Source organism: Nyctereutes procyonoides, unplaced genomic scaffold, assembly GCF_905146905.1.
Source record: "Nyctereutes procyonoides isolate TBG_1078 unplaced genomic scaffold, NYPRO_anot_genome, whole genome shotgun sequence".
NCBI lineage: Eukaryota > Metazoa > Chordata > Mammalia > Carnivora > Canidae > Nyctereutes > Nyctereutes procyonoides.
The window spans coordinates 44,611,671-44,639,039 of record NW_026575126.1 but is presented as its reverse complement, the minus strand read 5'-3'; the positions used below and the strand labels follow the sequence as shown (position 1 = coordinate 44,639,039).

The 27,369-nt window shown below is 44.0% G+C and overlaps 1 protein-coding gene across 2 annotated transcripts; it reads right to left on the bottom strand.

Annotated features, from left to right (window-relative positions):
* On the bottom strand, window positions 1-26,864 carry HAPSTR1 (HUWE1 associated protein modifying stress responses). 2 transcript variants are annotated; one of them, XM_055339504.1, is made up of 4 exons: window positions 26,508-26,863; window positions 25,750-25,830; window positions 14,363-14,638; window positions 1-2,469 (listed from the first exon to the last, which is right to left on the bottom strand). In XM_055339504.1, the coding sequence occupies exons 1-4, from the start codon at window positions 26,731-26,733 to the stop codon at window positions 2,225-2,227; spliced, it is 828 nt and encodes a 275-aa protein (XP_055195479.1). In that variant the 5' UTR covers window positions 26,734-26,863; the 3' UTR covers window positions 1-2,224. The 2 variants fall into 2 exon arrangements, with proteins under 2 accessions (XP_055195479.1, XP_055195480.1); XM_055339505.1 differs by lacking the exon at window positions 25,750-25,830 and having other exon boundaries at window positions 26,508-26,864.
* Window positions 26,865-27,369: the final 505 nt, after the last annotated feature.

Genomic DNA, 27,369 nt, shown 5'->3' with positions numbered 1-27,369 from the left:
TAAAGTTTTTTAAAAGTTTAATGGAGCCAATAAGGCATATAAATCGTGTTCTGGCAGACATGAGACCTGCTTTCTCTTACCAAAGAAAATGGCACATGTTTTATCAAAATTTGACAATCAAGAGTAAAGGGTACTGAGATTAAGCGTCAGAGCACCAACTAAAACAAAAACAAAAAAAATTAAAAAATGGTTATTCAACTCAGAGGGAGGAACTAGAACCAAGGCATAGAGGAGAGGTTATACAGGTGTTCCTCAATCTCAAAATCCTTTAGGAAGAGGAGTTCTGGCCACTCGTGAGCAACGCTTCACACCACCAAACGCCAATTCCAGAATCTAAATTTACAACGACAGAAAAAACAAAGATAACTCCAAATGCATTTCGGGGCATATTCCAAAGAGAAGCTTGAAAGTATTCATAATACACAGGCTTGTCTATTTCAGGTAAAATGACAGATTGCTGTAATTCTTCCTCCTATTATATTCAAACAAAAACTGATTCACTTTCGCAAAAATTTAGAAAACACCTCACTTTCATTCCTAGTTTAAGTATGGAATTGACTTGTTTTTAACTAAGGGCTAGATCTATAACAAGCACAGAACTTCAGCTCACACATCTGTGACATTCCATTCACCTCCCACCCAAGTCAATGAATATTATGGTTAACTTAGCAACATTTCTTCACAGAAAGATTATTATTAAATGGCTGAAGGAATTGCAAACTTCAACAAAGTGCTGTAAGTTAATTACTGGAAAAAACCCTTACACTGATTTGCAATGGTCTTTTCAGGATAAAAACAGGAAGTTAACTGATACTGGACTACAAGTTTGCAAGGAAACATTTTCACTGTCCTACTTGATATATAATATAATAATATGATAGAATAAATTACAGTACCTGGCAGGCTGACATCAGTTCTTCTTCTAAAAAAGACTATCATTCAGTTCAAGATATTAAAAATGAAGAGGAAACAATCAAACATGCTCTAAAACATTGTGGCTACAAGAGGTCTTATAGGGACTCAACAGAGGATCTACTTGGAACCTTTATTTAGGTCTACCTAACATCTAGAGAGCCTCCATGCGATTCCATCTCTTCCAGAATAAGATTCCAAACTGCAATTGTTGGGGAGAGGGACTGCAGAGTGGGCTGTTGCTACCTAAGTTGTGATCACATTATTAGCAGATAAAAGACCTTTATCTCCCACCATTCCAACGGAAACTGCACAAAGTAGGGCATTCATAAAAAAATCTGGAACAGGACACAAAAGACTGGAATCCCTACCCTCCCCCACCATCCATTGCCCTCTTGCTAATACTGAACCAAAAAGGAAGCCCATCCTCAAAGGTCATGACCTCTCTACTTCAGGTCCCCCTTGAATGCAGTCTACATGTTTACATTTACCATAAGGAACAGTACCCTGCATGGGAAGTAGTACTTGCCTTAAAAACGGGAGTATTTTAAGCCTACAGGGTCAATCTGAGGACAATTTAATAATATTGCTACTTTTAGAGCGCTAACACACACAAAGTGAATCCGATAAAGTTCTGTGTATTGATTCAATATTAAGTATTAATTGCATGACCATCATAGCACCTCTTTACATCACAATCACCAGAATTAGAAACTGCTTGGAAAACTAAAAACAGGGCACAGTCCAATCGTTAGAAGTTGCACACTGTGACTACATAGAGACCAGGTGCATGGTACAGTGCTGCTGCAAAAAATGGAAGCCTGCAGATTTGACGAGGAAGCCAAATCATGGGTTTGAGATAATTTTAGGAACCTGGCAATACTGTTGAAGCAAAATACTCAACACAGCAGGAAATGGACCAAAAAAAAAAAAAAAAAAGGAAAGAAAAAAGGGGGAAAAAAAGCATTCTATAAACCAAATAAACATCTGATATTTCCTTTCCCTTTGAGAATAAATACAGTTAAGGTCACTTTTAGCCTTGGAACGGATATATGTTTGCCTATGATGATCTTGCTAATGACTACACGATATCTGATGTCCTCTGCTAGGATTATAGTTTTAAGAAAGCCATAGTTACAAGAGGCATCTACTGTAAATACCTAGAACTTCCTTTTATGGCAACCACTATAGAATTCACTTGTCTTAAACAGTGAACAAGGGAAGATGGCCTCATGTTTCCTTTGCAATAATAGTATATGTTGAGGATCAAGTGGCTTTCAAGCAGCATGGTGGGTGTGAAAATGTCTGCAGTTTAGATCATTCTGTTGCGTTTATGGGTTGGTGAGTCTGTAATGACATCGCCACACTGGGCTGAGGTACGCTTTCTAGTTCCACCATTGTCCAAGTGGAGTGCCATTTCTTCTGATATGAAAGTGTTCAAATCGACATCATGGAGTCCATTTCTCCTTCGACTAGCATTCGATCCACTGCTTACATGTGTAGGAGAGCCTGGGGTACTCGAACGCACGCTTATACTAGCCATTGCACCACTAAGACCTAGGAAGAAGAAAACAGGTTTTAGAGTTGCTCGATTCTGTAACCCTCTTGAAAGCAACCCACTTTACTCTCAATGTTTCACAGGGTCAAAGGAGGTCAGCCTGCTTTCCTAAGGGGTCACCAGGGAGCAGTTATGCTTTTTTCTGGAAAAACAGAATGCTGGGCTTTGGACATAGGGAGATATTCTCTTAGTAATACAAATAATGTTGTAGATACTGGTAAATTACCAATTGGAAGCACACTGTGTGGCAAAGCACCATGCTAGGGCATTCACATATATCACAAAACACTCCCACCTACTCTGCAGGACGTATATACATATATACTACTTGTAGTTTATGGCTGAAGATAGCAGGTGCCTGCTTTTAAACAGGACAGTTTTGCTATCTGGTTACCATCCCCAACAGGCCCCTCCAGTGTTGTGTATGCACAGACATGGGGGGGAGGGAGGCGAGCAATCATTTCCAGGTCTGGGGGGGGGGGGGGCTTGTTCCAACTACCCCTCCAAATAAGGTGACTTTTTAACTTATCATCTAAAACAGAGCACTCTTGAGCCCCTAAAAGGGGTCACTATTAAAAAGTATGCTGGGACATCAAATATAAAATCAGTCTGTCCTTGGACAAATCAAGATGATCACCAAGGTCTGGACTGTATTTGGTTGGTACTCCTTAGGACAGCCTAACTTATTATCATATATAATCCCTCAGAGAAGGAGGGAGCACAATGCTGCTTGTGCTTTCAAGGTTGAATTAAACCCAGAATAAACCCAGCACTCATTGTTGGACACTTAATCCTTAGAATAGTTACGGAGGCTAACATATGTTCCACGCTGAAACGTACAGGATAAACCTGTGAGGGGCACCAGTGAGGCCAGGAAACATTAACCATAGTGGTAAGTTTGAAAACCTCCCAACCTGGACAGTGGGTCTCGCCTTATGAACCTCCCCTTATGTTATTCTAGTCTCACAGGAAATCTTGTTATTGTTGGACTAAATGTATAGAATATGATCTAGTATAACCAATGTTCCCAAAGATCAAAACCATAATTATCTTAGATTTTAAAATAAGCTTAGAGGTTGGCTTGGTAGGGGCCCCTAATTTTATGCTCTGTAAATGTGATTTAAATTTGATCATTAACTCAAGAAGAAAGTCTCTGCTTTCTACCACATCAAAATCTCTTAATAAATTCCCTTGGACATCGTTCTTACTCTACAAATACTCCGTGAACATTCTCAGGTCCACGGCCTCCTTAGGCTGACCATGTTCTACAGCCCACACCTCTTCTGAACTGTTCTCAAGTGGCCTACCTGGCACTGATCAACCCTCTCACTGCTCTCCCAGTGGAAGATGGGTCCTCCCTCCCCACTGATGGTCAGAGGAAGGCTGATCAGGTCCCTTTTCAGCTCTAAACTGTTCCAAGGCTGGTGCCTATTTAGAATATATATACTTATGACATATATGTATACATAAATGTGTATATATATGACAAAGGCAGTCATCTTGGAACACTTCCTATGTCAGGTGCTGCTACGCTAAGTACTTTTAAAATTTCAGACTCAAAATCATCCCTCAACATTTGTATTACCAGTTTTGCAGATAAGAAACCAAGGCTGAAAAGGTTGAGCAAGTGACCCAAGGTCACACAACTCCTGAGCAACAGCTGGGACCCAAACTCAAGCACAATCTAACAGTTACTCTCCCTTCCTTGCCCTCTGCGCTCCCATCAGGTGGGCAGACATGCACTGCCAGAAGCAAAGGACCTGTGGCTCCTCCCGAGGACTGAGCCTGCACCTTCCCTTCCAACCGAATCAGCTCCTGCAGACTGAGGCCTCTAGGGCCTCAGGAGCCTCCTCCCCACTGAGGCTTCTCTCCAGGTTCTCCTACCTCTCTCAAGTCTCTTGCTGGCTCCTCTTCCCTCCTGCTTGAAACTCTCCGCTTCCTGTTCTCCAGCCTGCCCGCTCCTTCCTCAGTGGCCTCTGCGGGCTTCTCTTCTGCCCTGACAGGTTGGCATCACCCAGAGTGGTGTCCTGGACCCCTTAGCTTACCTACAAGGCCTCGTTTTCTACAAGAGCAGGCATTTCTCCTGAGCTCAAGGGCCCCAGCCGCATCTCTGACTGCTGGACATCTCCAGAGTAACATCAAAAAGTAACTGCACTTCCTCCTCAGCCCACACAGGTTTATTAAACATAAAAAGAAGGGAAAGACACGCCTCGGGCACACTGTCTATACAGTGCCATTCGATCCTGTCTCTTCCCATCACCGGGGTCGGTTCAACTCTACCTAAAGCACACGGTGCCTGGCACACCGCAATCACCGAATTCTGCTAACAGGGACGTGCTTCAAAGTCCTGCCCATTTTGAAATCCACCGAAACCCAAAGCTCCTGATGTTCATCTCTCCAACGCTAGGAAACAAACCCAGGTGGCTCTCCTCTTAAATCTCTACCATCAAGTTTTTTAAAAAAATCTCAATTCTTCCCAAATTGCTAGCATTTTTTTTTTCCAGCTCTCCACCACAGTTTGAGGGAGAGCTGTGCTTTTTTCTAACCTAGCAGCCTGCAACAAACTACTAAGAAGTGTCCATGAACTTAAAACAACCTTTTCATAGTGGTTTCAGAATGCAGGATGTCCTAACATACATAATTACACTGCAAAGTTTGGGCCCTCGGCACAAAATCAGGCTATTTACTTCAGTAATTAAACTGAAGATCCCCTTTACCATTTGAAACCATCAAGAGAATTCAACAACCTCCCCCACCCCAGAACCCCTCTTGTGAACATAGCATCATGTTTAGCACCTAAGGACAAATACCCAAGGCCGACACAATACTCCACCAGAAGTGAACAGGAACATCAAGCAAGTATTTCTATTGTTTCCACTGCTATTCTCCATGAAAAAGAAGAGATATTAAATTATCAATTTGGTCAATTTGAAAATTCCCCAGTAACTGCTAGAAAATCAATCTTTTTCTGTTGGGTGTAGGACTAGGGGCTTGGTTTGACAGCTGAAGTCAAGTCATAATGTGCAACATTACCTGCTTTCTATCTACTCTCAGCAGTGAAAATTCTTTTCAAAGTTTATCTAAAATCTTCCCCTAAAAGACTTTCCGTGTCAAAAAAAAAAAAAAATTAAGATTAACAACCAAAAAATATGTATTTTAAACAGCCCAAATTTTATTTTATAAACCAATGACAGCTACTGGAAGATGCTTCAGGAAACCTTAGCTAAGCCACATGAACAATCAGGCCTATACAAATACAGAGAGTCTGAACATGCTTCAGAGCTAAAAACTAAGTTGTACGGCCCAAGGGCATACAACTTAATTTCTACCAAAACACACTTTTTCAAAAGGACTATGGGAATATCAATTGACAAAAGCAGCAGAACAAGTAGTATGATTAGACAGAAAAGTCTCAATTGCTTAACACAAGATAAACTCAGTTTTAAAGTTTCCGCATCCATTTTAAATGTTAGTCCAGGAATAGGAAAAAAAAAAAAAAAGGATTAGGATGATTTCATCATACTTTGAATAGAATGCTCCCACTGGAGCTAAAACAAAGTCACAGTCCAGGTTATATAGGAATCTAGGTTACATGGTCAATTGTTAAAAGTAGCACATAACTATTATTTTCATATCAAGTTCATGCTTGAGATAGTAAGAAAATCCTGTTTTCAGAATTAATTACATGTCATTCCAGTTTGCCAGCACGGAGTCAGGTCACACACAGGCATAGAAAGAGCAAGTGCAGAATGGTCCACCTCCCTTCCTCCGTCCACCAGCAGCCCGTGGCCTGGGTGCTTCATCTACACTGTCTAATCCCCCAATGCCCTTCAGCCTAGGAGGGCAGAAGGCCAGCCCGGGAGGAGAAAACGCAAACTTGTCATTACTGTCGATCCACGATCCATCCACTCAGCACAGGCTCAGGACCCAGGGCCAGATCTGCTCCACCAGTTTTCTCATCTCCAGTTTTGAAAAGAGGGGATATGAAATCCCCACAATTTGAACGAAGTGGTAACTTCCTGACTGGAACCCCAGGAAACTGGCATTTTTGCATTTCAAATGAATTGGGCTATTCAAGTGGGGGACGCTCCCTTTGCACAAAGTGGTGTTCTGAGGTTTTAAGCAAGCAAGCACTTGTGTGTAAATGTTGTGTTTCAAATGAACCAGGGAAGGAGTTCAAATCCTTGAAAAAGGAATTCTACTAAGATTTTAATAATTTGAAGTAGATACCACTCCCCACCCCAATATGCAAATTGTAATACTGAATTTTTATTGAAGTAAAGCACACTAAATCAAACCAGTTACAAAGATACATGTGTCATACCAAGAAAACATTTTCAGTTATGCTGACAGCCCAATGCTTTCAAATTTTTCAAAGACAGTTTTAATGCCAAGGGAAAAAATGCTCACGACGTTAAAATGAAAAAAGCAAGATACAGTACCATATATGCAATATGATCTCAACTATGAAATAGTTTTAATATTTATACATTGAAAAAAAGACTGAAAGAAAATGCACCAAACATTTAACTGTAGTTATCTCTATATAGTGGGATAACAAGATACTGAATTTTTTACTTTTCGGAAATTTTCAAACTTTCCAAGAAACTGGTATTTATAAAATCAGAAAACTAGTGGAAAAATTAAACTCAAACGTTAAAATGCTTCATAACTACCAGTACTAGGTGAGTAAAATGATGAGGCATGGCTACATGGACTCCTTTTCACATCAATGAAAAAACGTCCGACAAAATTTTACCGCAAGTTCAAAAACAATTTCCTATGGTAGCTTTATTAAGTCCTACCCCCAGAAACTTTCGCAGCTAATATCTAATCTTAATACACAGAAAATGCCAACTTTTCATCAAAAATTTTAATGCTGTGTTAATTCCCTTCATTTTTCTTGTTCTCAAAAGCTGGCTTGAACAAAGGGCATAATTTAGAAATTCCAGCCTTCAGAGGAATTTTAATTAAAGATTCTTTGAAATAATCAATTTTAAGCAATTAAGTGATGAGACTGCTTTGGTGCATTAATCTCTTAACATCTTAATTTCCAAGCATGTTTTTAAAAATATATTAGTGTTAAGTAAACTATGGATAGTTCTGTTATTTCAGGAAGATGCAGACTGCAACATTCAACACGCTTTTTATTAAGTCTCTACTATGGTGTTCACACTCTGCACTAGGAGTATGGACAGACAAGAGGAGAATTCGGAAGGACTTTTGACAGATGGATGGATCAAAATCCCCCAAAGGTCAGTTCCGGTTAGTCCTCTGTCAACAGAAAGTTACAAGGAGTTTCCTGTATACTATACCATCAGTTTAAAAATACTTAACCTAAACATCTGTGTTAGCTATCAAAATCTGTTTCTAAATATTTAGCTCTATATATGGAAGGGGAAAAGAGTGGTAAGGAGAGGGGAACAAACAGAACCAAGCAAATACTTAACTTCTTAAATGTACTGGACCTCAGGTATCTGGCAAATTCTATCAGAAACCTTGTTCTCACCGAAATTTCTTCTCTTTTCTATTGCTCTGGTGCCCACAGGCTCAAGAATGTTTTCTGACAAATTAACAAAAGCTCCAAAAACCTGTGCTAAGAAAACGAACACCCTATGGATTCAGACTTCCTGGAATCTACACGTTTTCATGAACACTACTAGAAGAAGGTGCCAGTGTTGTACAGTGAATGACAACTTAGGAATTTGCCTTACACATTTTTCCTAGGTAAAAATTCCTATCTGATATTTTACATTATTCTGAAAAAGCCCTATATTCAGTTCCTTCAGATTCAAGAATCTATCAAGCAATTTAATGATTCAAGAGAATAAGGGTCACCATGTATGTAGCCCAGAAAAGACTTTGTTAGGCAAAAAAGAGGAGCCAGAAACGGAGTCTATTAAATTCCTAGGGCAATGGTACTGTCTGTGTCTCCAACTGACTATGTGTATTTATATACTTCAAATACTCTAAGAGAATTCTATCAGGCTAGAAGCTCCTCAAAAATATTATGGAACTCATCTTTGTACCACAGGCCCTATCACTAGCCTCTAATAGTGCTTAGTATTCAGTGTTCAGCAAATGCTGGGCAATAGAAAAGGCTACAGAATGAAAAGGATCTGAACTGCAGAAATCAGTACTCAATAACACCACATCCACCAAAAGGGAGGGTTTTTAACTAAAAATGGTTCATATATCAAAATTCAAATCAAAGGAGCTGATGTCTTAACTAAGTGCTTTCTTTAAAACAACAAACTGTCCTGTTTCTCTCCTGTGTCTGAAATTTCCCGTTAGAGCTGGCCTGGCCTCTTTCAGGACTTATAACAGTGAGTGATGGGTACAGCCCACTGCCTTTTTAAAACTTGCTAATTTAAACATGAAAGGAACTTCAAACTGGGCAAGGTGAGATCCTAAAGCAAATGCCAATGACAGCAGTTCCCAAGAGGCCTACAGGCCTTGCAGGTTAGCCCACCACCCCTCACTCCCACCCCCACCCCAGAGTGTGAATGGATAGAATTTACAGAATGGACAAACCTAGGCTCAGGGAGGTTAGTTCCTAATACCTCAGTGAAGAATGTCATCAAAATGACTTTTGGAACTAAAATCAGATGTTTCTGATCTGCACAGAGCAGTCTGTATCAGGGCCAGGAACCTACAAAGATCACCTATGGGATGATAGGAGTGAAGTCTGCCTTGCCCAGCCTGGTCTCTCTTCCTGTCCATGAATACATGTCCCATTCCTACTCTGGGCCCCTTTTCACCCAACCCCACCCCCAGAACAAAATACAAAATGAGACCAGACTTCAATCTAAGGCTTTCTAGACACAACACTAGCTTGGGCAAGTCAACTGGGAATCTCTGTCCATCCAGCAGAAAGAGTAGCACCAACTTCACTGGTTTATATCAACAAGAAAAATGAAAGAAAAATGAAAAAAGCTTCCGATTCCAGCAAGTAATGTTAAGTAACAGTAAGTTTTACACATTATACTTCCCCTCTAGAGTGATACACAATTTAAAAGACCATCCTTACTGAAAAGGGAGGGGGAAAGTATCCTCAGAGGCTACCTGAGCTCCAGGTCTACTCTGCAGTAAAATACCACCCAGAGGCAAGGAGGGCACTCACAGGATTTAGAACTAAACAGAAGTCCCACTTCTCTCTCAAAGTAAAAAACACAGTGCTGTGAAAGGGTAGGTAAGGTACTTTGCTTAGTTTCTCATTTAATCTAACACCTTACACAGTATATGGCCTTCCACAAGGGAGCAGATGGCCTTGGAAAAGTCAACCGTCTTGCCCAAGGGGATACTGGGAATGGAGCCTACCTACAAAAAGTCTTAACTACTCTTCTATAAAGTAAACCAGAAACATAGCAGGTCACGAACTATTCATCATCAAGCCTACTCAATGAGATTCACTTACAACAAAAAAAACCCGAGACAAAATTTATTTTCTGATGTCTTTATAGAGAAGAAAAATAAGCCTAGAGACCTTTCCCACCCCACCCTCAGACCCATAGGGGAGGGACCACAAATGTACAAATGTGGAGGCACAGTGGCTAAGAGCATGCACTCTAGAGACAGGCAGGTGCACAGTATCTTTTCTACCACTTACTAATCTATTCCATCAAAGCCAAGTAAGCCCCTTTCCCTTTCTTCATCAACGAAATAGCAGTAACTCAAGACAAGCACTGGATTAAATGAGAACCTCCTCAGTAGAGTGCTGGCACAAAGCAAACACTAACATAGCTGTAACGGTACACACCTCAAGCCCCCCCCGTTCAGTCTCAGTTTTTCTTTTGCAGCTCTCCTAAGGTACACACCATTCGCTCTACCCTCACTGCAATCATCCCAGATCTGTGATCCTCCAACTCTTCCATCCTAAATATTCTCTGCCCCCACTGTGTCGTATCCACTCACGTAACAGACCTCAGAACGCTGTTCAACTCAGGACATACCCACATCAGGTTCTCTCTGCCAGGTTCTGTGAAAGCCAGGAGCTTTAAGACAAGGCCCTGCCCTCAGGGAGCCCCAATCCATTTGTGGGGAGAGCCACAGAAACAAAGCCTAAGGGGAGAGAGACCATCAAGCCAGGCTTCAGAAGGGAGAACTGGAAGAAAGTTTTGTTTTGGAAGAGGCGCTTGATGAGTCTTTAGGTATGAGAAGGTAGGGGGATTGAACTGGGAAAGAGTATGGAGATATTCCTTAGAGCACAGTATGGTTAAGGTACCTGGGCCAAGGTCAAGACCCAGTCAGAAGGGCCTCGCAATGCCATGCTAAGTTCTGACTTCAACAAACTATTAGCTGTAAACGAAAGTTATTTTTCATTGAAGTGACAAGATCGAAAAAGACTACTACTCCAGTGGCCCCAGGAAACAAGGCCTGAAGACTGGTTCACCTCAGGGCCAGGAAGCATGAGCAGAAAGGAGATTATTCCAAGAGCACAGGGCTCACCTCTCCCAAAGAGCCTTCTTTCTCTCAGCACACAGCCAGGCTGCACAGTAAAATGTCCCTTTCTGCCCCTAGATTGTTTTACACATACCACATTCATGATATTAAAATAAATCATCAAAGTATGTGTTGGCCTCAACAGAAATGGAAGCACTAGCTCTTCATTGATACATTCCCAGAGACAGCACAGAATCTGCCATGTATGCTTTTGAATGGCTCAGTGAGGAAAAGACAGGCACCTGCAGTGGGTCCCGAAGGGAGAGAAGGGGGAGTCCCGTGTGAAACCCTGTGTGAGACGGACGCCTGCAGGGATGCTGGAGAGTGGAAGTCCGCCAGAGGACACTGGAGGACAGCACCCGCAGTCAGAGACAGGGATTAAACTCCAAGTATGGGGTCCTGCAGGAGGAGGCTAGGGCTCAAGACCTGGGGAGTGTAACCTAAGTCAGTGAAAGAGCCTGAGGAAAGATCAGAGGCTGAAAGAGCATACAAAGGAAAGCAAGGCCCCAAATGAGAAAGGATGCCTAAAAAGGCATCATCAGAAAGGGAGACGGAGAACCACAAAACGGTCCAGAAGATTTTAGGTCCATCTAAAATCTGCTACATTAAAAACAAGGTGGCAGGTACAAATTCAGCACTTGGTAACTGCTTGGTGTTCTCATTTTAAGACAAGAATTAATGAGGCAAGGATAAAAAAAATCAGCTTAGTACATGCTTATGTCTTTTTCTCTGACTTCTTGGGGAGTTTAATATCCAGATAACTAGATTCCATGGTACACAGGGGAAAAAAGCAACCTATATTGCAGACCAGTGCCAAAATAAAGCAACAGATTATATTTTATAAGCCTCAGTAACCAACAGATTTGACTGAAATTGTTTGACAACTATTAATGTACATATGACTGAAATTGTGTTGAGTCCGAGGCTGAGGAGGATCTCAGATGATCTTACTCATTATCACACCTTCTGTGTCTATGGGAAATAAACACTCTACGAGTATCTTACATGTTTGCCACTTTTCTTCAAATAAAATGCCTATTTTAGGTGTATATAGATGTGTGTGGTATAGGTTGAATATTTAGGAGCTGATGAAGAAAAACTATGCAGAACACTGTCCTCTCATAAAAAGGGATAGGATGATGTGACCTCCTACATTCATGTTTGCTGATTATAAACTAAGAAGTTTGCCTCAAAGTTCTTCATGCAACTCTCTTCCTATCCCCCCCCAACACTTGGTAGTCCAAAACTTCATGGATTTAGACTCTCTTCCAATGTAGATCCACCTAAGAACTTCAATTGGACTTCAGTAACATTTCACAGATCCAGCTAAGCAATTATATGCAAAACTAAATTCTGACAAGAATGTACCCTACTCAAGATGTCATCATATACATTTTTAGAAGATTATCTGCACAGTTTTCACTTCAATTTACAGACTATCCAATTAACTCAGATTATGAGGACACCGTTACAAAGTTGGTCATTAATCTGCCTTACAATTTAGTGAGCAATGCTCTATCACTAGAAATCATTCAAATAACTCAAACCAGACTAGCATTTTCCTCAATACACTGACATTCTCTAAAACGACGACAGCACAAAACTCAGTGTAATTTATGTTCTATATACTCTTTCAAGGGGCCATATTACTTGACCACAACAGTGTTTTAACTAAAAATCTCAGTGTAGGAACCTTAGGAGTACACAGAATCTCCAGTATATCCTGGACTGGCACTACTTGGTAAGTCTATTGAAGAGAAAGATTACTTTTTCTACATAGCTTTATAATTAAACTTTCTCAAACTTCACAATTTAAATGTAAATCAAGATTATAAATAATCTATTCTTAAAACTATATTACTAAAACTCCAAAAATTCAGGATAATAACAAATCACAAGCTTATCAGTCAAAAAGGGGGGGGGGGGAGTTGGTGGAGATAAGACCTGGCCCTTTTTACAACATATATAACTACACTAAGATTTTATAACAGGAGGGGCATTTCTAAGACTTAAAACTATCTTCTAAAGTATAGTATAAAATAGAAAAAAGAAACTTTAATGAGAGAGGTATGGAATGAATCTTAAATGCACTTGACGATAAGGAAAATCAGAATGCTTAGAGACAACCACATCCCAACCCAACCGTGCTTGGACAGGCCAGTTACCTGACACTACACACGCTTCCAGTTATTTGTTCCAAACTTAATGGTAAAAGATGTGAACTCTATAACTGAGTAAGAACACATCAACCTCATTTTTGCCTGAGTTTAACAAGTTCTAATGGCATTGACTATTCCCTGCATTAGAAACAGCCAGCAGTCCTAAGTACACATAGGAGGGACTTCTTGCAATAAACGCTAGCATTTTTAACTTACAAACTGTCGGGAGGAAAAAAACACTTCTTCCAACCCCATGTTCTGATTAGGGTTTTAGGTAAAGAATCAAGGTCTGCCAAAGAGAACAAGAATCTGTACAAGCATTAAAGCTCAAAGATATAGAAGCTCTGTGCATATATATCCCATCTTTTTAATACCAAGTTACTTAGTGTTTAGATGACCCTATACTATGGCCCAGGAATATTCCGTCAAGGCCTCCTAACCCAACTAATTACTTCTCTCCTCTTAGTCACCTGCACCATCCATGTTTTCTGTTCAGTTCCAACTAAGTCTCATTACTTTGTTATTTTTACAGCAGTATTAAATGTCATGTAAGTACCTCTCCCACCTCTACTTGTAAATCTGTATTAGAGAGGGACGAACAACAACAGACTTGTTGACTACACACGCCCAAGGCTTCTCCAATAATACATAAAGCCCTTAACCAAGAAGGCCTTCTTAAGGCAGATCTGGCCTGGGGAGATGGTGATGGACTGTCCTGACAGTCCTATCAAAACAAGGACCTAAGGGACAACAGACGTAAAGAAAAGTCGCTTATTCTTACATCTATCCATTCCCTCTTGGGTCATCAACTCTCATCCTTTACAGGCACACTCAATAACTGAGTGTCAATGGGAGTTCCCACAAGAACCGCTTGCTCAACAACTATGTGCCTCACTTGCCTGCCGCTGACGAGGCTATCTGGGCAGTCAGAAACTAACAGAATTCTTAAGACATAAGAACTTCCTCTTTGACTCAAAATATCAAGAAAACATGTACAATAGTAAGAATAAAGCAGTAAAGTCTAATCAGTGTTGCAAAAGATTCTGTTATTGTGATACCGATAAGCTCAAACTAGCCTTCTAAAAACATTTTTTAGGATGGGCTAGCTAACATTCAAAAATCGCCCACATAAATTCTTAGCTTACATTCTACTTAAACATTTCTAGAGCACGTAGTTACTATATTAGACAAAACACAGACAATATATCTGGACCTAAATCTAAATGTGAAAATGGGTCCACAGGCACACTCTTAACCATTTTTCCAAAGAAATATGTTTAAACGGCTTTACCATGCAGAGCTATGGCTTCCCGGAAGGGTTGCAAATCAGTCTCTACAGATGAGCTAGTTTCCGTTGAAGTAGCTCGGTTAGGGGACACTACAGTCAGTCTTGGGGGAGCTCTAGAGTTTCGTGGTGGAGGAACTTTTCCACACAGGAAGCTGATCAAATCTTCTCTACGAATAGTTCTTCTGCGCTTTTTAACCCAAGCCAACACATCCTTATTGCGTCGCTGATAGCCAATCTGAATTCCAATATCAAAACTTCGCTGATGAGTATCCACGCTTTCTGTTAGAAAAAGAGAAGAAAAAAGATACATGATGATCAGCAGAGCCACCCTGCATTCTCTACTAAAAGAAAATCATTTTACAAGTTAACCAAAAAGTATGGGGTTCTGTATCTCATCCGTATTTGAAATGTTATACATGGCATTTAGTCTTAATGGCCTAAATTCAGAGTTAACACATCACATAGTCTTAAAGCATCCGCCTCATTCTTAAATTATTAAAAACTATTTTTTTAGATTTAAATAATCTCTACACCCAATGTGGGGCTTGAACTCACGATCCCAAGAGCAAGAGCCACATGCTCTTCTGAATGAACCAGCTGAATGCCCTACAAAAACAGTAATTTTTAATAGAAAGCAGGACTACTTTGTTAGCCAAGTTACCATTTTTAAAATGCTAATTATCCCTTAAAAATCTTGCTAAACAAAAAAAATAAAACAAAAATCTTGCTAAACATAATCTAAGCCAGCCTGTTTAATAATACTAATGATGGGTAAATTATTAAATGTGTATTAGTACTACACTCCACAAACAGTAGTTAGGAACACTTTGAGGAGCACCTGGCTGGCTCAGTGGCAGAAATCCATCTCTTGATTTTGGGGTCATGAGTTAGAGCCCCACAATGGGCATAGAGATTGCTTATGTAAATAAAAAGAAGACCTTGAAAATGGTACTGGGGTCCCCCACTGCAATGAGGAAATAGGAACTAAGCACTGAGCAACTCAAGCAAGGTCACAGAATACATACAAGAGCTGGTATTTTGCTCCAGAGTCAGTATTTCTTAACCACTAAGCTCTATCACCCTCACAAAAGATAATTCTTACAATTAATTCTAAGTAGGAGCATATTTCAACAGATGACTAAACATTACAGATTGATCACTCAGGCCACGTGCATTTGCCACGTGCATTTTCGGGATGCGCTCCTCCCAAAAGGTTCAGCACCAAGATGTGGGAACACAATGAAGGCAGAAGCAAACATTTTAGAAATCAGGAGGAAAAATTAATTGACTACTTCAACACCAAACCAAAGAGCACAGTACAAATAGAAAAGGCTTCATTCATCACTTCCTTAGGTATACTCTTTCTGCTTCTAGTTCCCAACAGTTTCCCATAATTCAATTCCCAAAAAGACCTTGCCTCAAAAATCTCAGACTGGCCTCCCAGTCTCCCTGTAAAAAAATACTACCTGTGTATACTGAACCCAAGTTTTCAATAAATGACCCGACCTACTGGGAAATTCAAGTCCACTGCCATCTACTTTTAGTTAAATTGCCAGGCTTGCAGAAACTCACAAGTATACCTTTAATGACATTAAAGAAGACAGTTCCTTTATCTCTGGGCCTTTTATAAGAACAAGAATTCTTTGGTAGTGCAAAGAATCATTCTATTTCTTTTCTTGGCCATGATTTCTTAATTCCTTGTCTAAAACATCTAAATCAGGGATGCCTGGGTGGCTAGGGCGTGATCCCGGGGTCTCTGGATCCAGAGGAGTCCTGTTATCAGGCTCTCCAAGGGGAGCCTGCTTCTCCCTCTGCCTACGTCTCTGCCTCTGTCTCTCATGAATACAATAAATAAAATTTTTTAAAAATCTGGGCAGCCCCGGTGGCTCAGCGGTTTAGCGCTGCCTTCAGGCCAGGGCATGATCCTGGAGACCCGGGATGGAGTTCCACATCAGGCTGCCTGCATGGAGCCTGCTTCTCCCTCCGTCTGTGTCTCTGCCTCTCTCTCTCTCTCTCTGATGAATAAAATCTTTAAAAAAAAAAAAAAAAAAAAAAAGTAAAAAAATCTCCATCAAGAAACTCTGAAGGGACAGCAATAACCAATAAAGAACTGTGTTCCAGAAAGAAAACAATCCAATAGAGACCCCTGAGCTGCATGAAGGTGCTATTCAATAAGACTGCAAGAGGACAGAGTAAAACTTTATCACAAAGCTTATTCCTTAGATGATCAGTCCTTACTGCTAAAAAATGTTCCAAACCAAAAAAATGGAAGTTGTCCAGAGGAGCACTCTTAAAAATAGTCCACTCCATCACAACTTTGAGAAGTAGATTATTCTTTTTTGAAAGATATAAAAAGCAGCTTGGGAATGAAGTAATTTCTCTAGTGTCTTATTACTAGAATAATAGCCACGTTACAATGTGAACCAAAGGCTTCTGATTTCACATTTCACCATAAACAAAGCAAGTGTGAACTCCATTTTTTTTTCTTTGTGAATTCCATTTTAAATGTAAGTAACACTGGGGCACCCTAGGTGGCTCAACTGGTGAAGTCCACTGCTGCCTTAGCTCAGGTCATGAATCTCAGAGTCTGTACTCAGTGGGGAGTCAGCTTCCTCCTCTCCCTCTCCCCACCCCCCATTTGTGCTCCTCTTCTCACTTTCTCAAATATTTTTTTAAAAAGGTAGATAACATGTATGAATATAAATCTTTCCAGTCTCTTAAAGACTTAGAGAACGGCAACCTGAGAAGTAGATAAACTTTTAATATGACCTTGGTAAAAGCTGTATCTAGAAGAGGGATTCTGAAAGAGCTAGAAGCATTTTAAGAGAAACCAAAACTGAGCAAAACCTAAGCCTATCCCACAGAAAGAAATGTGAAGTGTGAACCTCGAAGCAACCAGGTTTCTACAAACCTGCTCTACCTAAAAGAACTGTTCCATTCAAACTCGCATAAGTGGAGACATGGGTTTCAAACAGAATGACCATGGTAACTATTTTTCAAGAACCAAATGGAAGTAAGGCCCAGAACTGGAAGTACAGAAGGGAAATGCTGGAAGCATAAAAGGAACAAGAAACAAGTCTGACGCTGGCTAGCACAGTGCAAAGCAGGATGAAGCAAACATGTAAATGCACACCTGGGAAACCTGACAGCAAAATCTTCTCCCTCAACCAGATACAAAACTTAAGAGCCAGTGGCAACTCGGTGGCTCAGTCAGTTAAGTGTCTGCCTTCAGCTCAGTTCATGATCCCGGGACCTGCCACTTCACCATTTGTGCCCCCTCTCTGTCAAATAATTAGAATCTTTAAAAATACAAAAATCTCCAGAGCCAAAGAGAGGAGACCACCTGAGGTGATTATTAAAAAACTGACAACCCAGGGAAGAAAGTTGGTTACATTTTGGTTTGTTTTGACTGGAGGACACAGTCCCAAAAATCAGATGTGCAAGGGCCTGAGGCTTTTTTTTTTTTTAAGATTTTATTTATTCATTCCTGAGAGACAGAGAAAGACAGGCAGAGGGAGGAGCAGGCTCCATGCAGGATCCCTCCCAGGACTCCAGGATCATGCCCTGGGCCAAAGGTAGGCAGACAACCAATTGCAGAGCCACCCAGGCGCGTCCCTGAGGCTTTCTTTTTAAAGCAGGCTCCCCGCCCCAAGGTGGGGCTTGACCTCATGACCTTGAAATCAAGAGTCACACGCTCTAATTACTGAAGCCAGCCAAGTGCCCCAAGGGAGGGCGATGCTTCAATCACAGATTTGAACAAAGTTGGAAAATGCAATATTCACTGGCTTAGATGAAAGACTTACCTAAGTAAATTGTGACCTGAAGCAACTAAAAAAAAAAAAAAAAAAAAACTTTCTTTCACATAATCGACCAACATTTCACCTCAGAAATTCTGAGCAAGTCTCAACATCAGAATCAACCAAGAACAAACTAAATATCAGGCATTCCACAAACACCGACTTTTACAGATTAGAAGGTACAGGAAGAGAAAAGCAGATACAACATTTAACGTATTAATGTAATTAATACGTACCTGCTATTGCACTGCCTGAGCATAATTTGGTTTTATACCATTAACAGAATATCCTGAAAGCCAAATCCAATTACCTTACCACCCAGATTAGGGAAATAACTGAGATTGGATTAAACAGAAAATCTTATGTTGACACTAAAGGATTTCAAATAAAGTCCTTATATGTTTAGGACTTTAAACAGTTACTTGGGGGACGCCTGGGTGGCTCAGTGGTAGAGCATCTGCCTTTGGCTCAGGGCGTGATCCTGGGGTCCCGGGAGGGATCCACATCGGGCTCCTTGCTGGGAGCCTGCTTCTCCCTGCGTCTCTGCTTCTGTCTCTATCCATATCTATCATAAATGAATAAATAAAATCTTTTTAAGAAAGTAAGTTACGGGATCCCTGGGTGGCGCAGCAGTTTGGCGCCTGCCTTTGGCCCAGGGCGCGATCCTGGAGACCCGGGATCGAATCCCACGTTGGGCTCCCGGTGCATGGAGCCTGCTTCTCCCTCTGCCTGTGTCTCTCCCTCTCTCTCTGTGACTATCATAAATAAATAAAAATCAAAAAAAAAAAAAAAAGAAAGTAAGTTACTTGGTTGAAAATAAAATCCTCCTATCATACTCTGAACTAAACAGGAGAGATGTGAATACTTATTGGAGAATCTCAGGCATGATGAGGCTAAATTTTAGTGTAATCACAGGCTGATTTAGTGAGCAGCAGCATAATAAACATGCACAATGATGGCTTTCTGAAGGCTCTCAGCCAAAGACTGCTGTGAAAACAATCTGAACCTTGACAAAGAGACATCCAAATTCTAGAAAAGCAGAGCACAGAAACTGTGGGGACAGTCTTAACGTCCAAAACTATTTTACTGAAGCCAAAGCCACTATTTTATACTGAAGCCAAAGCCACTGGGCCATAAGCTCGAAGGTTAGGCAAACCTCAAGGGCATCAAAATGTCAATCTAACCTTTAAATACAACACATTCATTTCCTTATTCAAGAAACAAACTGATGCAGACAAGTTAGAGTAGATATCCCACGTTTCCTATGTTTTTAAAAAACTGTTTTTATATAAGCAGCTGGAATGGAATTCCAGATTTTTAGAAGTCTAATCCTCTCACCACTGACAAGGGACAACAGACAGGCACAGAATCCCCTGATTTCTGAGATGAAGACCAAATACAGAGCTTTCTTACATGATACACAAGACGAGATTAATCCAATTTCGCTGTTTACAGCTTTTTGATACTCACAGACCTTATGTGAGTCCAGAGCAGACATCCCAACTTCTTAAACAAGGAACTAGAACTGAGGCTCAAAGGGCCTTGCCCAAAGTTAGGTTAAGTGACAGTTCCTTCTACAACACAGTTCTTCCCAAACAAATGAGAAATCATCTCCCATCCTCCTTACAGGGCCTATAAATTGTAAGAGCACATTGCTAGATCAAAGCAGCATCTCCAAAGAATACCAACAACTACAAAATACTTGAACTTAGAAATTCAATCTGCACTAACTAGTCATCCAGTCTATGGGGAGAAGTATTAACAATGTTCCATTAAAAACAAAGATCTGGGGATCCCTGGGTGGCGCAGCGGTTTAGCGCCTGCCCTTGGCCCAGGGCGCGATCCTGGAGACCCGGAATCGAATCCCACGTCGGGCTCCCGGTGCATGGAGCCTGCTTCTCCCTCTGCCTGTGTCTCTGCCTCTCTCTGTGTGTGACTATCATAAATAAATAAAAATGAAAAATATATATATATATTAAAAAACAAAGATCTGAATGTAGGCAAAATAAAACCACTTTCCAACTATTTGCAGAAAACGATTCAAGTACTCTCAAGTACTCCCCGACAAAGTACCCGAAAATGGGCACCAATTTCTAGCTCCTTAGGTAATTACTTTATTTTCACTAGCACACACAACAAAGGACAAGAGAGAGCCAGGGAAGAACTGTAGCAACCCAATATGCTTGGCATCCAATCCTCACCCTCCCTCTCCTAAACGTACACCAAGTTTCTGTTTGGATAGCTCTGGGGTGAGCTTCCTCCACATTCACTCAAAAGGGTGGAACGTGTGGTTTAGTTAATCTTATCTGCATAGCCCCAAACAATGGCTATGATACCGGTTCTGAGTAGGCATGTGACCCAATTCTGGCCAAGAGACTATGGAAGTCATTTGCTGGTAGTTCCTAGAAGAGCAGCAACCAGGCTCTTCGAAGTGTCAGCAAGTGACCCTAAGACGCAAGTTGCCAATGTACTGAAACAAATCCCAAAGCAAAGCTCATACATGCACATGCATGTGTGCGCACACAGCACGGAGAGCTATAGAGGAGGACAGTTTGAACCACTGAATTCAGTCAATCCTATCCTCGACCTTTAAGTTAGACAGGAACCAGTCCATGTTCAAACCACTGAGGCCTGTCTGACTTACCTGCCATCAAAACATCCTTTACAGAAAAGTTATACAGAAGAAAACGATTGTCTTCCATAAGAATTCACAATCTATAAACGATGCTGCGAATGACAGAGGCCACTGCTCCTTATGGTAAAAATTAAAGAATACAACTTAAGACCCAGGGTTTCTAATTGTAATCCATACTAAGGTGTTTAGAACAAAGTCTCAAAGCTCAGTAATGTTTTTTTTTACAGGAGTCACAAACCCACTGCAGAAAATCAGATTTTAAGGCGATGAAATTCCACTATTTGTCTCAAGTGGAACACACCTTTTCTGAACATTCATTTCTGTGTCTCTCACTCCCCATAGGGCCCACGAATTTTCAGTATATCCTGCTCAGTTTCACTTTACATACAGGTCTGAGATGGCCACAATGAAGTGAGACAGCAGGTCATAAAGGGAACTGGCATCAAGAGATCCCAGAAATAAGGACTGAAAGGGCATCATACCATCTTTCTCACCTGTCAACTCTATTTAAAGTTAGCCCTCTTAGGGAAACATGAAGGAGGAAAGCACCACACCACAAAGCCTGTTTCAACATAAGAAACAATGCGAAGACAAAACATAATCTAGAATTGCTTCCCTTTATCTTAGGGACTGCCCATGGCCAGAAACACCTGGAAAACAACTTCAACCACAGCAAGGTAAGCCCTTGGACTATTCACCAGACCCAGCACTCAACTCAGAACTTGCTCTCTAAGGTGGGGTAACTTCTCCCCAGTCCTGTCAGAGAGAATGAAGGAGCACCGTGGTGCGGTATCATGCTCCATCATAGGCCTCCACAACCACACACAGCTCAGTCACGACAGACCAAAACCAGAGAACTCATACAACCTAGGAGGAGATGCCATTCTAACAATGCTGGCCTTCTTCAAGCACTGCCAGAGTACAGATGATCCCTGGGCACGTAATGCTCGCAAAGAGACCTGTAAACATTCTTCACACAAATCTCAAGAGAAAGCCCTCAATATACATGGTAGTACTCAGCCTGAAACGGAGGTTTCAAATGCAGATTTTAACAGTAGACACAGGGGAGTCTGGCTGGTTCAATTGGCAAAGCATGTGATTCTTGATCTCAGGGTCAGGAGTTCAAATCCCACAGTTCAAATCCCACATTGAATGTAGAGCTACTCAAAAAAATTAAATAAAAACAAAGACATGTTCACAAATATTAGTAATTTAAAGTGGAGGCAAAGATGGGGACAGCTGGGTGGCTCAGTGGTTGGGCGTCTGCCTTTGGCTCAGGGCGTGATCCTGAGAGTCCCGGGAAGAGTCCCGGGATCCAGTCCCACATCAGGCTCCCTGCAGGGAGCCTGCTTCTCCCCCTGCCTGTGTCTCTGCCTCGCTCTGGGTCTCTCTCATGAATAAATAAAATTAAATAAATAACAAAGAGGAGGCAAAGAAATGGAACTTAGCATAAAACAAAAGTCAAACCAGAAAAAAACATAAAACAAAAGTCAAACCTGAAAGAACCATCAGGGAAGTGCTGAGAAGTGACCCGCGGGGTCCGCTCAAGTGCTAGCTCAAGGACACTGCTAAAGAGCTAAGGCGGCACCACCACCCAGCTCAGGCTGACCACCGGGCTTCCTAGGATAACCTTATGCCAGAAGACAACCACCAGTCCAACCTCTGTTCTGAGCAAGGAATCCCAAGAAGAAAAAAGTTAGCATTAAGTAAGGAGAATAATTTCCTAAGGAGTCAGGAGACAGCAATTACAACTGGCACCCAGGAAAATGCAAGGAGGGGGCTTTAAGAAGCAAACACTATGTGTGACCAAGTATTTCCCAGGTAAGCATGAATCCAGGGCTAGTAACTTCTTACCCTCCTCTCTTCAACTGCACGTATCAAAAAATATACCAGGCCAGGAATAGAACATAAACTGAAAACTAAACACACACACACACCACCCAATCAAGGGAGAAACAAGAACCAGCAACCAAGACTTTTTCCTCCCCTTTCCAAAAGAGCATACCAAAGTCTGGCCCTACAACAGGGAGTAGAAGGAACCACACACACTCCATTTTGCTGAATTCTGTCCACACTGAGGGACAACTCACTCTCCTCTGAATCCTTCCAGCCAAACCATGTATTTGATTTCTCAAAAGCCCATGAGCAATCAAAAGGGGCCATCAGCCAGGCTTTTTTTTTTTTTTACCTCCATTCTGAACTTCCCATGTGTGCCTATTAAGAGTCATCGAGAACCTGATAAAAGTGCCAACCTCTTCCCAGCCTGCAAAATAAGCCATTTTTAGCTTACCAGGTTAGTGTTTAATCAGACAAGATATAGAAGCACTGCCCACCTCAAGAGATCTCTCCAAATCTCCCCCCTTATAAATTACATCTAAATATTTAATCGGAGCTATGAAAAATCGTTTAGATTTACCGCTACTTAATGCTACACACACTAGAGACAGTAGCATTCTAACTAATTGTACTGGTTCTATTTAAGGTATCTAATTATTCCCACAGCTATAGTTCTGTTCTCCAAAGGCTTCACCCCAAAAAAGAGTAATGTGAGGATCTGCAGAGCATTATCTCCTCTCCTTCAATCAGGTAAGAGTATGTTGCTACACTACCAAATTCCACAAACCACAATTTACCTTTCCTGCCAGGTATAAAAAAAGGATGCTATTTACTTTTACAAAAACAGGGTATAAAATAAAGCCAGTTCTGACACTCTAGCACACCTGCAGTAACAAGAACAGCATGTGATTTTTCATTTTTTAAAAAAATGAAATGTTCCCTCTCATTAAATTTTCTGAGCAAAGAAAGTGAATTATAAAAAGCAATTTCAAATCAAGCAATCCAATTTGGTATTATTTGCGAGTTCAGTTTCTGAACCCATCTTCTTTTTTTTTTTTTTTAATTTTTATTTATTTATGATAGTCACAGAGAGAGAGAGAGAGAGGCAGAGACACAGGCAGAGGGAGAAGCAGGCTCCATGCACCGGGAACCCGATGTGGGATTCGATCCTGGGTCTCCAGGATCGTGCCCTGGGCCAAAGGCAGGCGCCAAACCACTGCGCCACCCAGGGATCCCTGAACCCATCTTCTTATACACAGCGCTACACAAAACTGTCTGCTTTAGTCAAGAAACATTATAACACTACATAGCAGCACCAAAAACCAACAGAAAATCTGAAGCACGTTCATATTTCTGTACAGCCTTCACGAAAGAGAGGCATACAGAAGACACCAAAAATGGTGCCATCCCCATCCCCTTCAAGCAAAAAGCAACTGCAACAAACAAACTTAGCACCCCCCCACACAAAACAGAATGCTACTCAGATGAGGGAAAAAAAAAAAAAAAAAAAAGACTGGGGTGGGGGAGAGGGCCAGAATAGAATGGACACTGAACTGCTCATCAACACGGGCAGCATGAACTCCAGGAATCAATCTCAGAAACATGGGAAGCGGATGAAGCCAGGGACAAAAGGTTGTGCTGTAAGGCTCTGTTCATGACCTTATGGAAACGGGAAAACATACATATGGCAACCAGACCAGTGGTGCCAGGGGCTTGGGTTGAGCTGGAGGTAGATGCTCTGCCTTTACAGTACACATTTGTCAAATTCAAGTTATGATTGTTACAAGGGTGATTACACAGTATCCAAATTATACTCCAAAAAATCATCTTTAAAACATGTTTTAAGTACTATTTCAAAATTCTATGGATAAAACCAAGAGCCATTCCAAATAATGCTGAAGACCCTCAGACAGTGACAGATGTTAAAATTTGCTTGAGTCAAAATTTGAGGAACTCGGCTACATAAAATCAGAGTTGACCACTGGGGCACCATCTGTGTTTCCCTTTTCTCGCAGGCCTAGACTGAGTTCCTCCTCTAAAATCAACATTCTATTCACTGGCTTCAGCGAACGTTTTCAAATTACTGTCTCAAAAAACTGCAAATTCTACCCAGGATATCTCACGATAAGGGGTACTTTCCCTATAAAATGCTGCCATCATTTGCACGTTCTTATGCAAAAGAAAGAATCTGAGAACCAAGTTGCTTCCCCAGCCTGTGTTTCAACCCGTTTTGATTAATTCCGAAACGCACAAAGTCCATTACTGCTATGCGCAGCTTTCTCCACCTCTAAAAGTGTTTAATTACATTTTTACTAAGATTAAGAGTCAAATTAAAATCCTTTCTCCATAGAAACCTTGCCCCAAAGAACATCAAATCCAAATCCTGAAAAATCTTCAAAATCACAGAGACCCCAAATCTAAAGCCGTGGATTCTGACAGAGCACGCAGTCAACAGGAACGTTTACTTACAGATCTTCAGGTCATGGGGAAGGGAGGGGATCCAGAAAAACACTACCACAGAACACAAATCTACCAACGCAAACTCTGATCATACGTTTCCTGCCAACGATACGCGGTCAGATATGCGGTAGTTCTGAAAGCAAATATTCGAAGTTGCTGGGGAAGAGCAGTATGTCAACGTGCGCACGGATTCTTCCCAGCAGCGAAGTTTCCGACACCCTTAGGCGCTACGCAAGCGCCTGGGTCTGAGCTGCCTGGCTCGCGCCTCTCCTCCGGAGGCTGGAGGGTGGCACGTCAAGTCCTCTGCCCCCTGGGGGCCCCCACTCTCCGCTCTCCTCCCCTCAGCTCCGGGCTTCCCAACCTCCGCACTGCCGACACTGGGGCGGAGCGCCCGGTCCCACGCAGGGCAGCACCTTCAGGAGCCCCCCCCGCCCGCCGTGCCGAATGTGCCCGCGGGAGGCGGGGACCCGGTCCAACGCCCCCCCCCCCCCCCCCCCCCGCCCGAGCAGCAGGCACCTGGCGGCCCAGCGGCACCGTCCTGCGGGCACCGCGCACCGCCAGGGCTCCGCAGGCCCGCGCGGGGGGACAACCACCCTGAGCACGCGGGGCCCAGGCCCTGGCGCGGCCGCCCTTCCCCGCCGCCGCCGCAAGGTGATCTTTACCTTTGTAGAGGTTGGTGACGGCGGTGGCCGCGTTTTGGAAGGGGACCCAGAGAGAAAGTCCTGGCTGCTGACACACTCGGTCTGAAAGAGCGGGGGGAGGCCAGACACACACACACACACACACACACACACAAGACACACAGAGAGACAGAGAGACGGAGAGGTTACTCGCGTCAGGGACTCCGGAACGGCCATATTAGCTTTCGCCATTTTGTCCCCGGGCTTCGGGATCCCTCAGTCTGTGGGGGGAAGGGACGGCGGGAAGGGGGTCGCTCCCGGAGGGGCAGCCCCGGGCCCGCCCGCCGCCGCCGCCGCGGCCGCCGCCGAGGGAGGCGCCCCCTGTCAGTCCCCGCCCCGAGGCCGGCTCCGGGCACAATGGGCAGGCCCCGCCGCCTCCCTTCGCCATTTTGTGAGGGGAGGCCCCTCCCCTGCCCTCCCGGCCCGGGGGCGCCGGCTGCCGCGCCGCAGCCGCGGGCGCACCCCGAGAGCAGCCCCACCGAGGGGGACGCCCCCCGCCGCCGCGCCGCCCGGCCAGCGCCGCCGCCCCGCCCCCCGGCCGCCATCTTGTGGGGAGGGGGCGCCGGGGCGGCGGCGGCGGCGGCAGCGGCGGCGGCGGCGCGGGCGGCGCGGCGGCGGCCCGGCGGCAGGGGCGGCCGCGCTCAGGGTCCCCGCCGGCCGGCTGGCTGGCCCGGGGCGGCGGCGGCGGCGCGGCGGCGGCGGCGGCGGGGCGGCGGCAAGATGGCGGCGGCGGGCCTCACCTTTGTAGAGCTGGGCCACGGCGGTGGCCGAGTTCTGGAAGAGGTGCCACAGCTTCTGCTGCTTGTGCTCGGGCTGCGCGGCGGCCGCCGCCTCCTCCTGCAGCTCAGGGGGCAGCTGCTCGTCCTGCTCGGCCTCGGCCAGGCACTGCCGCTCCCACTTGGAGAACCAGTGCTCCGGCCCGTGCTCCTGGATCTCGGCCTCGCCCTCCTCCTTCCGCTCCTCCATCCTCCGCGGCCTCCCGCGGCCTCGCCGCCGCCGCCGCCGCGTCCTCCTCAGGCGGGGCGCCCGCGGGAGCGTCGTCGTCGAGCGGCCCGGCGGCGGGGCCCAGCGGCGGCTCCTCGCGGCGGCCCGGGCCTCCTGCACCCCGACGGCCTGCGAGCCCCGCCCCGCGGCCCCGCGCTGTCCGGGACGGCCCCCGCCCCGGGCCTCCCCTCCCCCGGGACCCGCCGAAGGTCGCCGCCGCCCCGAGCCCGTCTACCGCCCGCCCATGGCGCCGCGGCCCCCGCTCGGGCCGCCGCCGCTGCCCGCCGACCCGCCGCGCAGCCCGGCCTGCGCCGCCGAGCCCACCCCGGAGACTGAGGAGCGTCGTCGTCGCCGCCGCCGTCGACGCCTCTGCGGCTGCCGGTCCCCGCCCTCCCCCGCCCACATGCTGACTGGGGAAGCACCGCCCACCGGCCTCGGCTCCCCCGCCCGATTGGGGCGCGCCCGCTCCGAGGGCCCTCATTGGTCCGATGACACCGGTTCCGCGTGCCGGTCTCGCGACGCCGCGCCGCGATTGGCCCGCCGGCCTGTCTGCCTGACGTAACCAATGGGCGGGGGGACGGAGCGTGTGTCAGGAAGGATGGAAGAGGAGGCGGGGCT

Coding starts and splice junctions, on each gene's coding strand:
- HAPSTR1 (XM_055339504.1), bottom strand. CDS start 26,733: ATGGAGGAGCGGAAGGAGGAGGGCGAGGCCGAGATCCAGGAGCACGGG. Junction 25,831..26,507: donor CGTGGCCCAGCTCTACAAAG/GTGAGGCCCGCC, acceptor CCGCTCTTTCAG/ACCGAGTGTGTCAGCAGCCA. Junction 2,470..14,362: donor GGAAGCCATAGCTCTGCATG/GTAAAGCCGTTT, acceptor TCTTCTTCCTAG/GTCTTAGTGGTGCAATGGCT.